Raw genomic sequence first — 12,502 nt, forward strand, 5'->3', positions numbered from 1 at the left:
TGCATAAGAGTAATTAATTTAAAATTTTGAATTTCTCCACATCTTTCCGTGTAAGTTCAAACTTAATGATGGCATTTATTTCAAGGGTAATCCCTCATTTTGTCTCTTAATTGCTGCTGAGGGAGCTCTTGACAAAGGAAGCAATATGTAGTTTTATAGATTCCAAACTATGGTTTGAGAAAGGATTGTACTTGCGAGTGTGTAAATATTTTCTTCTTCCCCCTTGAAAGAAAGAAGGAGTTGATATGAGGAGTGTAACCAAGGCTGAGAAATGTGAATTGGCTATAACCTACTTGATGGAAATAGTGTCTTGGCTTTACTTTCATTTTATATGCCCCTGTATTTTGTTTAGACTATTGATGAATGACTGAAGTGTGCACATTTCTCTTCCACTTTGTTGCTTTGTTTTGTTACTTTCGTTTCCTTTAAATTTCGCAGCTTTATCACACTTGAATTTCTGCCTTGCATCAGATCCCACCCACCCATCACTTTCTGCGCATATACAACACTTCCAATTTAAAATGACATCACATTAAACCCTTTGATTTCCTCAGCTCTCATTCTCACTGGAATGCATGTCTTTTCAAACTTAATTTGAAGCTATCCACTTCAAACGTGGCCTAATTATGGAGGGCAGGTCATGTCTTACTAACTTGATGGAGTTTTTCAAGAAGGCGCCCAAGGTGAGAGTAGAGCTCTGGATGTTGTCTACATGGGTTTTAGCAAGGCATTCGACAAGGTCCCTCATGGTGGGCTCCTCCAGAAGATCCACAGTGACTTGGCCGTTTGGATTCAGAATAGACTTGCTCATGAAAGATAGAGAATAGGGGTTGATAGGTCTTAGCCTGGCTGGAGGTCCGTGAGAAGTGGTGTTCCAGAGGGACCCATCCTGGGACCTCTGCCATTTGTGATGTATATAAATAACTTGGATGAAAATGTGGATGGGCTGCTGATGACACAAAGATTGGTGGCATTGTGGATAGTGTAAAAGGTTCCCAAAGGATACAATAGGATATAGATCAGTTGTAGATATTGGCGGAGAAATGACAGATAGAGTTTAATCCGGCCAAGTGGATTAAAACTATGCCCTTCAGTTTTAGACACCCTTACCATGGGAAACAGACACTGGCTATCTACCCCATCTATGCCTATCATTTTATGTACCTCATGTCACCTCTCAGTCTCCTCCGCTTCAGAGAAAACAAAGCCAGCTTATCCAATCTCTCCTGACAGTTCAAGCCCTCCAATCCAGGTAACATCCTTGTGAAATTTTTCTGCACCCTCTCCAGCTCAACCATGTCCTTCTTGTTGTGTGGTGACCAGACTTGCACAAAGTATTCCAATTGTGGCTTAACCAACATTTCATCCAACTGTAACATGACGTCCCAACTCTTGTACTCAGTGGTACGGTCGATGATGACAAGCGCCCTGTCTACCTGTGTTTCCGTTTTCAGGGAACTATATACTTGTACTCCAAGGTCTTTCTGTTCAGTAACACTCCCCAGGGCTCTGCCATTCACTGCATATGTCCTGCCCATGTTTTGCTCCCCAAAATACACCACTTCACACTTGATCAGAGTTAAATTCCATCTGCCATTCCCTTGCCTACTTTCCCAGTTGATTTATATCCTGTTGTGGCCTTAGACAACCACCTTCACTGTCCACTATGCCACTAACTTTGGTGTCATCTGCAAACTTATCAGTCATGCCACCTACATTCTCATTCAAATCATTAACATATGTGACAAACAACAGATGACTTGGCATGTTGTTGGTCATAGGGCTCCAATCTTAAGATCGACCCTACACTACAGCTCTCTTCCTCCTACCACCAAGCCAATTTTGTATCCAATTTGCTAACTCATCCTGGAACCCATGTGTTCTGACTTTATGGACTAGCACCAGCCTTCCACGTGGGACCTTGTCAAAAGCCTTGCCATAAGTCCATGTAGACAATGTCTGCTGCTCTGCTCTCATCAATCCTTTTGGTCACCTCTTCAAAAAAACTCAACCAAATTTGTGAGATGGGATTGCTGTGCACAAAGCCATCCTGTTTATGCCTGATCAATCCTTGCTTTATCAAATGCAAATAAATCTTGTCACTCAGAATCCCTTTCAATAACCTTCCTGCCACTGATGTAAGGCTCACCAGCCTGTAGTTTTCTGGCTTATCCCTGCTGCCCTTCTTAAATAGAAGCACAACGCTAGCTATCCTCCAATTTTCCTGTACCTCACCTATGGCTAACAAAAATTAGAAAAAGTCTCTGCCAAGACCTCATCCTTTGCAGTTTGGGGCTCTAACTATTCACTACTTATATTAACAGTTGGCTGAGAGGACTAAATGTAACATTTCCAGGTTTGCCGATGACACAAGACTAAGGTGGAGACATGAGTGGTGATGAGGATGCGGAGAAGTTTCAAAAGGATGTAGTTTCAAAACAATGCGGCAGATGGAGCAAAATGTGGAAAGATGTGAGCTTAGCTACTTTGGTCAAAAAGCAAATGCTGAGAGCATTTGGTGAGAGATTGAGAAATGTTAATGTTCAAAGAGATGTTGGTGTCCTTTACATAAGTCACTGAAAGCAAACAAGCAGATGTAGAGAGCAATTAGGAAGGCAAATTGTTTGTTACCCTTTATTGCGAGATGATTTGATTTTCAAGAGTAGGGACATCTTCGTACAATTAAATAGGACCTTGTTGAAATCACCCCTGGAGTATTGTGTACACTTTTGATCTCCTTACTATTCTCCAAAATAGAATAAGAAATTATATCATTGAGACATATGCCATCCATCCATCCAATTGAGTCCTTTATGTTGCTCCTGGCTAAGGAGTTCAGAATCGGGGTAACAGTTTCACAATAAAGTGTAGGCCACTTAAAACTGAAATAGGGAGAAATTTCTTTCTCAAGGCTTGGCTAATCTTTGGAATCTCTGCTCCAGCGAACAGTGGAGGCCCAGTCATTGATTGCATTCAAAACAGAAATTAGCAGATTAGAGAACTCCAGAGGTATGGGGACAGAGCTGGAGAAAATCATTAGGAAAGAAGACCAGCCATGATCTTGTTGAATAGTGAAGCAGATCCAAGACTCTGCAGAGAATTGCGAGCACAGCTGGAAAGATCATTGGAGTACCTCTTCCCTCCATCCTGGACATCTACCACACACGATGCACCGGCAAGGCCTGCAGAATCATAGATGACCCCTCTCATCCCTCCCACAACCTATTTGTCCCACTTCCGACTGGCAAGTGGTACCAGGGCATCTGGGCCAGAACTACTAGACTGTACGACAGTTTTTTTTACCCCCAGGCTGTCAGGCTCTTGAATACCCTGGCGGCAGTCTCAGACAAATGCTGCGTCAAAAGTCCTGGTTTGCACAATGGCGCATAAGAACTTTGGCTGCTGCTGAACATGTTTATACATTTAGTGCAACACACTGAGTTCTGTATTTTCTATGTCCAATTCAGTTTTGTGCTAAACCTTGGACTAATTATGTATCCTGTATATACCATCTTTTGCACAATTTGTGCTTACACAATTTTTCTGTCTACGTTTATTGTATAGAACCATAGAACACTACAGCACAGCCATTCGGCCCTTTTAGTCTGTGCTGACACTTTATTCTGCTAGTCCCATTTACCTGCACCCAGTCCATAACCCTCCAGACCTCTCCCATCCATGTATCTATCCAACTTAAAACTTAAGGGTGAGCCCACATTTACCACATCAGATGGCAGCCTGTTCCACACTCCCACCACTCTTTGAGTGAAGAAGTTCCCCCTAATGTTCCCCCTAAATCTTTCCCCTTTCACCCTAAAGCCATGTCCTCTCGTACTTATCTCTCCTAATCTAGGTGGAAAGAGCCTACTCACATTAACTCTGTCTATATATTCTCTGTTCTGTGGATGTTGTCTGTTGTGTGAGTCTAGGGGAAACGACATTTCGTTCCTCCATGTGTTTTACAGCATATGGGTGAATGACAATAAAGTATAACTTGAACTTGAAATCAGAGTCATAGAATGAATTAGTCCATAGCACAGAAACAGGCCCTATGGCCCAATGACTTTGAGCTGACCAGGAAACACTGTTCATGCTAAGACCATTTTTATTCTCTCTCTCTCTCTTCCCCCCCCCCCCCCCCCCACTGACCTACACATTCGGGAAAATTTACAACGGCCAGGACTGAACCCAGGTCGTTGGAGCTGTGAATAACAGCTCTACTAGCTGCCCCACTCTGCTCAATGGTCTATTCCTGCTCCTGTTTCTTATGCCCATTCCCCACTAACAAGCTTTTAATCACCCTCTTTCTTGTGCATGCAGACATACGGGACTTTATTTCAGTACAGTGTTAGGGATGGAAATTTAATTGCAGGAATTCAAACATGTAATTCCAAGATAAATGACATGGATATAAGGGGTATAACACTGTTAAGACATCTGGAAAGGAAAGGGAGGTTGGGGATAAGTTCATGATTTCATATATCCTTATGTCAGTGGAGGCCATAGAGCAATACAGCACGGATACCATTTAGCCTTTTGAGCCTATGCTAGTGCATGGAGCGATCCCATTACTCGACCTATTTCCCTGTAGCCTATTCTCTCACAGATACCCATTAACACCCTTCTGATTCTCCTACCAGCCATGTACACAAGGACAACTTACAGCTCCAGCAACTCAGGTTCAATCCTGACCTCTGGTGCTGCCTGTGTGGTGTTTGTATGTTTTTCCCTGTGACCACATGGGTTTCCTCTGCATGCTCTAGATTCCTGCCACATTCCAAAGATTTACATGTTGGTGGGTTAGCTGACCACCAAGGATTGCTCCTAGTGTGCGTGTGAGTGGTTGAATTAGGGGGGAGTTAATGACAATGGAGGAAGAATAAATTACAGGGAAAATTAGCAGGGGGATGGGATTGCTGTGTGAGCCGGCATAGGCCAAAATGGCCTCCTATGTCATATGAAAGTATGGATTTGGAAATTTGAGAGAAACTTTGGATGACATTTGTGATGTCATCACAAATGATGCACAGTAGTGTTATGGGCATAACACAGTTGTGGTATAGGCAGGCACGGTAGTGTAGCGATTAGCGTAACGCTTTACAGCGCCAGCGACCCAGGTTCAAATCCGACCACTGTCTGTAAGGAGTTTGTACATTCTCCCCGTGTCTGCGTGGGTTTCCTCCCACATTTCCAAAGACCTACAGGTTAGGAAGTTGTGGGTATGTTATTGTTGGCGCCGGAAGCGTGGCGACACTTGGGGACTGCCCGCAGAACACTCTACGCAAAAATATGTATTTCACTGTGTGTTTTGATGTACATGTGACTAATAAAGATATCTTACGTAATCCAGAGCAAGGGTTCTAAGTGAGAGGCTCATTCATGGAACAAGATGAGATGCTTAATGGAGGATATGTTACCATACCAAAATGTGATTTAGAGATAAAGGCTAATTATTGTTAGAGGAAAATGTGTTTTGGTTGAATCAAGAGTAGTGGCATGAGGTTAAAGTCAAGTGCTGTGGGAAAATTTAATGTTCTGACTTAAATAAGAGTGGTATGGCTTGTCTTGGTCACCTTCTACACATCATGTTGGCACAAGTACAGTCATAAACATTTAGCACAATTTGTATGTTTAAGTAATATTAAATGGAAGCAGAGACAATATCATTCTTGCTGTGAACTCTTTCTTCCAGGTTCTACTCTCAGAGAAAGAGCAGGAAATACAGGAACTCGAGGCAAAATTGACAAAGATTGACAAAGAAAAGGAAATGCTGGAAAAGCTGAATAAGGCAAGTGCTTCAGTCTCATCCAATCCATTTTCTGAGGTATTGTGACGGCAATATAAAATCTTAGATAAGAACAGAAATACTGGGAATAATTACTAGGTCACATGGTCATTCAGGAGTGAGAAGAGCTCATGTTTCAGGTCAGTAACCTTTCATCAGAACATATAAAATCTTATTAGGTGATGTTCAAAGTAAGTGCAAATAGTTTCTTGAATTTTGTATTTCATTCTTTCTTCCCCCTCTCACTCTCTCCCCGCAAAACTTTCTGTATAAAACTGAAGAAACATTGTATTCTGAAATGTTAGTGCATTCATGAAATGTATCATTGAGGCAGCTCAAAAACTTCATGATTCTCATACATGTAGTAAAAATCATTTTACATGGTGTAAATTATGAACGCACTTTGTAAAAACAAAGTTTTTCTTAAGAACTGTAACTGAAATATTGCCCTTTGGCTCGTAATAAACTTAGAGCAAACAAGTAGATTACCAAATTTTGAAATGCTTTTCTTGGATGTTACCTGGATGTATGACAAAGTTTGTAGCTTTGTTACAGACTTGTTTATCTTGGCTCTGGATGTGTTTATTACTCCACAGCTAACTGCATTCTCTCTTCTGTAGGGATTTTCACAAGAGGTAAGCAAGCATGGAGGTGAAAGGGTTCCTGAAGAGGACAATTCACAAAGTTCAAAACCCCAAGATGACCAGGAGATACTTCAATACCCAAATCCGTATTCTTTGGAGGCTCCCTTAGTACCTGTGAAACATCCTGGACTACTGTTTGGAAATCCTTATGCTGAGCCTGCAAGAGGTTGGTATTAATATTCTGACCCATCCTCTCCCAATGTGATCTCAGATCAACTTGAAACTATTCATGAACTAGACATTAAAATATCATCTGTTTTTGTCGCTTTCAGTAAATTGACACTTTTTCCTGATGTTTAGGTTCTGATGGAGCAGCTGGAGCACTTTATTCTGATGAGATCCATAAAGTATCTGCAGGCATCCCTCCATGGGGATTGGATAGTGCCGTGGTCTGCAGCCAACCTTCTCGTAACTTCAGTCGGCCAGATGGCCTTGAGGACCCTGATGAGCTCATTAATGCAAGTTCTATTTGATTTTCATTTACTTTTAAAGGGAATATGATCGGTTTACTGCATTAAAAAAAAGGCTTTGGTATATCATTTATTTCTGGCCACCTGCAGTTCAGCAACAAGTTGACTCATTGTACAAAGAGTTTTAGTTGTTAGTTTTCACACATCTGAGAATATAATTAAATGCAAGTAATGCTTTTACTACAATTCCTGCGGTTAACCATTCTGAATGCTGAGTGCAATGGATTCCTTTCATACATATTTATATCCATGCATTGCATTGGCTAAAAAAAAATCACATTTTTTTCATGTTTAAGTGTAAATATCAAGGCAGTGTTTCAGCTTGACCTAGTACAGAAATGTTTAAGCATTTATTATGCTGTAACTTCATAATTAACTAAGCAGAGGTTTTTGCGATCAAGCCCACATTTTTTCACCCCCGTTTGGTAGGTACACTGGGCTATTGTACTTCACAACCACCAGTACCCTGAGATACTATGTCTCCAGTGGGCATCATTCTCTGAATAATACCATGTGATTTGTCAAAGTCGAGTTGATTATCATTTGCACAAGTACATGTATACACAGGTGCAATGAAAAACTTACTTGCAGCAGCATCACAGGCACATAGTATCATATAAGCAGCATTCGCAAGAAAAAAATAAATTTATCATAAATTATACACAATTTTTACAAGAAAGAAACACAATAGAAAAAAACAAAGTCCATTTTAGTTGTTTATCAACCTGTACGGGCAAGGGTCACCAAGCACATCCTTAAAAGAAACTGATGTGAAAATCACAAAGGAGAACCCAGTTTTCATTTGCTGTTTTTTGCAGTATGCAGGAGAATTCTTATAATTCAGATTTATTGACATTCCAAAGTACCATTTGACTTGAAAATAAAAACAGAGTGTGATGGCAGTGCTCAGCAGTCCATTCAGCATCTGTGGAGAGTGAAATACTTGACATTTCAGGTTGATGAATTTTCAACAAAGAAATTTGAACAAACTTTGAAGCCAGACTGAAACATTTTGGAGTTTCTGATGGATGCAGTTATCTGTATGACCCAAGGAGATGGTGTAGCAATGAAGACATATGGGACGAGCCAAAAGAGAATCTCAAGTTTATTAACTTTTTTTTAACCAATTGAACATGATTTCAGCAAGACTAAGTATGGTGGAACTATGCCAGGGAAGAAAAGGTGGTGCTTCCAAGGACTACAGAAATAAAGACCTCCTACAACTTGATGTGTGTTTCCTTATAACAATAACAGACTAACAATGCCAAAAGCTTGGGAAATAGGCTTTCAGTTTATTGCCTTTGACTCACTTGGGTGCACATTAGTGCAAAAATTGCAGCATCATTCTCAAGAAACTCTGAAGTGCTGGATATGAGAACCCTTCCAGGGAGGTGACCTTACACCAACCTGTTTGAATTCTAAGAGCAATAACAATCAAGATAGAGTTGCATATAGTTTGTGGTGATGGATTGCAATAAAGTACAAGAGAGAAATTAATTTTAAAGAAACATCTTCAGAATTCAATCAGCTGCAAATAACATTGTACAGAATTCCTATTTGCATTTAGAAGTTTCGTATTTAGGGTTGCCCTTTTGAACAAACCAGTAAATGCTAAACATGGTAATTAGCATTTGTTCTCCATAACAGTGGGTTAGGACCATAGCAAATGCATTAGAATTTAATTATGCCTTGAAAAGAAATGTAACAAGAATGTAGCTTCTTGATTTAACTAATTGTTGATTGAACTAACCTGATGTTTTAAAATTAATGTTAGTTGGATCTGGGCTGGAGAGATGCACTTATTCACCATCTTGTACCCTGGGGTTTGAGAGGAATAGTATCAGAAAATTTGATGCAAACCCATGAATTGGGATAGGGGACCAACAGCTTGCTCAGAAAGTTAGGTTTTGACTTGAAATAGTAGAGAGGTTTAGAAGTGAACCCCAGGGCTTTGGACATATCTGCCAATGGATGAACATACTTGTTGAAGATGATCAATGTCAGAGCTGGAGGACTGCCGAGGTCACAAAGGGTTACTGAGTTGGTTCAGCTTGCAGAAATAAACTGGAGGGAGTTGGGGAGTAAGACCACAGAGGGATGTGGAAGCTGTTTCAAAAATTTGTGTTACTGCTAATCTGAGGACCAGTGTAGGGTAACGAGCACAGGCTCAGAAGTTGAGCTGCAGTAAGCAGATGGATGATGCTTGTATACATGCAGACTTGGAGGGTGAGATCCAAGCCATGGTTGACTCATTCAGTGAAGCATAAAGCAGGATGGACCTTGCACAATAACTAAAGGTGACCTGCCCCCACTGCACAGCTCTGCCCTCCAACAAGAAAGGTTCATGACAAGACACTGGAAAACATGGACCACCCCATATCTATGAGCACAATAATTATGCAATCTCCCCACAGCTTTTGGTTCACTGAGGAAAATGATATTTGAAAATCAGAACTTCAGACCAAGCACAAAACTCATGATCCACAGGGCAGCAGTTAATCCTGCCCTTTTATGTGCTTCTGAGACCAGGACTATCTACTGCAGGCACAACAATACACTGTCTATGCAAAATGCTCCAAATTCACTGAAGGATAAGATACCGATGTCATTATCCTCTCCAGGCCAACATCGAGAGCATTGAGGCTCTAGTTATTCTCAGTGGCTACATGAGAAAGTCTATGTTGCTCGTATGCCTGACTCAGGATTCCTGAAGCAGACACTCTATTCCAAGCTCTTTCATGGGAACAGATTACACCCCCAGGCAGGCAGAGGAAATGATTCAAGGAGGTACTCAAAGCCTCCTTATGAATTCTTGGCCCATGACCTCTGAAGCCGGGTGAAGCAGCATTAGGCTGATATTGAGGAGGTCAAGTCCATGCACTGCTAGCAGTCAGTAGCCCTACATAAATGGCAAAAGGTTGCACCACTCAAACTCGTCATCCACCCAACCTGTCAGGTACCTCCTGCCCAGTTGTGGAAAAGTCTGCTTCCTACATTGCATCCAATTAGTCACCTCAGATCCCATAAAATCACAGTGAAAGCAAGCCATCCTCAATCCCAAGGGATTGCCTGAGAAGAGAAGATCTATGTGAATTAAGGACAGCAGAATTTGGTGTGAACTCGTTTGAGGTTGGAAGTTACGAGGTTGGAAAAGTCAAGTCCAAGGGTAATATTTGCATTGGTGAAGATTTCAGTAGTAGAAGAGCTGAGCACAGTATTAATGTAGATGAATGAAAATTAACATCTCCAGTTACAGTTTCCAATTAAGTACCTGTCATCAGTTCTTTTAATTGTATTTGATTTTCATGTAATTGGTGTATAGTAATTTATAATTATTTATTGGAGGGTTTGGACAAAAATAAAAATGATTATGTTTTTCAGTGGCAATTTTTTTGTGCTCTAGGCAAATTGCAGAGCTCCATTGTTTGGAATTTTGTTCACAATGAGTACAGCAGTATCATGACCTGTTTCTCATTTGGTCTAGTTTGCTGCATTTAATTGCTATTAACCTTTGTTGAAGCTGAACAGTGTACAGACAGAAATGATTTCAAATCTGGGGCTCAGCATCTGAGGAAAGGAGAATGATTTTCACCTTCCTGACTTTTGTCCTTTTCTGCCTGTTATTGCATATAATTAGAGAAACTGTCACAAGTTTCACAGCATATTGAAAGAATAGAAATTTGCACTTGGCGATGTTACCTACCATGGTGCTCATTCTGCATTTCTAATACGACCATCCCTAGTGCAAGTATTACATGTGACAAGTTCTTTTCGTCATCTGCTGCAGTTTAATTAGCACTGTATTCACTCTGATCTGAGTGCCTTTGATCCTCTTTGCCCTTCTGCAAACCCATGAGGAAGAGCGCTTGTGTCTTGTGCTCATTTGCTGACATAGCTCAGCTTTTGTAATGAGACAGAGGGATTCTAATGTGTTCCAATGAGCAGATTGTCTGTGGGTCAGAGGTTTTACAAAATTGCAAGTCCTATAAAGAACATGAAACCATTTTAATGTTTTAGAAATGAGAGATTATATTGTTTTCTCTGTTTTATAGGCCATTTTCAATATACTTCTATCAGCTAATCTTTCAGATACAGAATGGTTTTAATCATTTATATGTGATTCAATAGATTCTTCACATGAACAAATATGCCAACAAGAGTAATTGAAGTTAGTCAGGAATCATTTAGACTGGATCTTGCAGCTTCATTTCAGCCAAATTGTAAATTTGCTGCAGCAGGAATGTTTACATTTGCTTTTAATATTTAAGATTAAGATAAATATTCCAAACAAACCTTTTATACAATATGATGGTGCAGCCATTGTTATTTTATTGTAATTAAATTGCCACAACTGTAAATTTGCTAATTTTTCATGGACACTTCCTTAAAATTCTATGTCATTTATATAAATATTACAAAGTTATAAGTGAATTTACCAATGCAATTTTAAGTATGCAAAATTCTACCGTTCCATGATAGTTTTTGATTTACTATTTTGTTTGTCTTCTCTCTCCCCTTCAGCCCAGTTTATTTTATGTCTACATTTGTAACTATAGAAACTAAAATGTTGGATGATTGTGCACAGTGCCATGCAATAATGTGCTGTTTCCAGAGCTGTGGAGCTCAAAATTTGCTCTGTGACCCATTTGCTATGATGGTCCCATATCTATAGAACTATTTTCACAATACAGAACTGGGAAAGATTACAGTAACCGAAATGGTGCTCTCAGCTGGATCAGAAAAAAGTATTTTTGAATAAATAATCAATGGCATATTTTTAAAAAATCACAGATCAAGGGTGAATGCGCAAGAACTCCCCGAGATTATGATATGAAATCATATTCTCATGTGGCCATTTTATAGCTAAACTGTTTTGATCTGAAAGGTTCTGTTGGAAAATTAATTTACCTGAAATGTAAACTCTGCTGCATATATTTCCAGTTTTAACTATTTTATTTCAGATTTCCAGCATCTGCTGTTCTTTGTTTTTTGATCTGAACCTGAATTGTTCACACTGAATGCATGCCTTTTATTTTAGGAAATACCGTGTTGCATACTCCAACATGTTGCCCATTGATGGCTATTTTTATACATCAGTTTTGATTACATATTTGTTATTGGCTGCTTTAGATAGCTAAGGGAATAAGTCTCAACTGTGAAGAGAAATATTGCAAGCTCTAGGTTAGTGACTGAAGTACGTTGCTGTGTTTTTGCCTATTAGATAGTTTTGCTGAGGGAGAAAAAGAGGTGCTTTAAAATGGTAACGGTCTTTGACAATATCTTCCGAGTTCAGCACATTGCATGAATTTTCTGTTTTTCATAAGTCTTTCACTACAAATGCTGGTCATTTGGCTCATCCTCAATGCAGGCTCTTTGACAACATTGATTCAATTTCAGGATCCTTTTGTTTAGAATTTCCAAAGCTATAAAAATAGATAGATAGATTACTAAAGTAAATAGATAAAAAGAAAAATCTCAGGCCACAGGTTTATTATGGCTGAATATGTCAAATTTCATTTTCATGATTTAATTTCTTTTAATTGTGTCTAATGAATGTCTTTCTATGACTCCATCACTTTTTGTTATTCTGGCAATGTCTGTGA

General features: G+C 39.8%; 1 protein-coding gene across 4 annotated transcripts in view; it reads left to right on the forward strand.

The window, feature by feature from the left end:
• The window catches only part of tax1bp1b (Tax1 (human T-cell leukemia virus type I) binding protein 1b), a 90,877-nt gene that overhangs the window by 64,339 nt on the left and 14,036 nt on the right, over positions 1 to 12,502 (forward strand). For all 4 annotated transcript variants that reach the window (XM_052015813.1, XM_052015816.1, XM_052015814.1 and 1 more), the window contains 3 exons: positions 5,693 to 5,788; positions 6,406 to 6,595; positions 6,730 to 6,887. In XM_052015813.1, the coding sequence (XP_051871773.1) occupies positions 5,693 to 5,788; positions 6,406 to 6,595; positions 6,730 to 6,887 (444 nt within the window). The remainder of the gene's footprint in view (positions 1 to 5,692; positions 5,789 to 6,405; positions 6,596 to 6,729; positions 6,888 to 12,502) is intronic.

This window comes from Pristis pectinata, chromosome 5 (assembly GCF_009764475.1).
Source record: "Pristis pectinata isolate sPriPec2 chromosome 5, sPriPec2.1.pri, whole genome shotgun sequence".
Lineage (NCBI taxonomy): Eukaryota > Metazoa > Chordata > Chondrichthyes > Rhinopristiformes > Pristidae > Pristis > Pristis pectinata.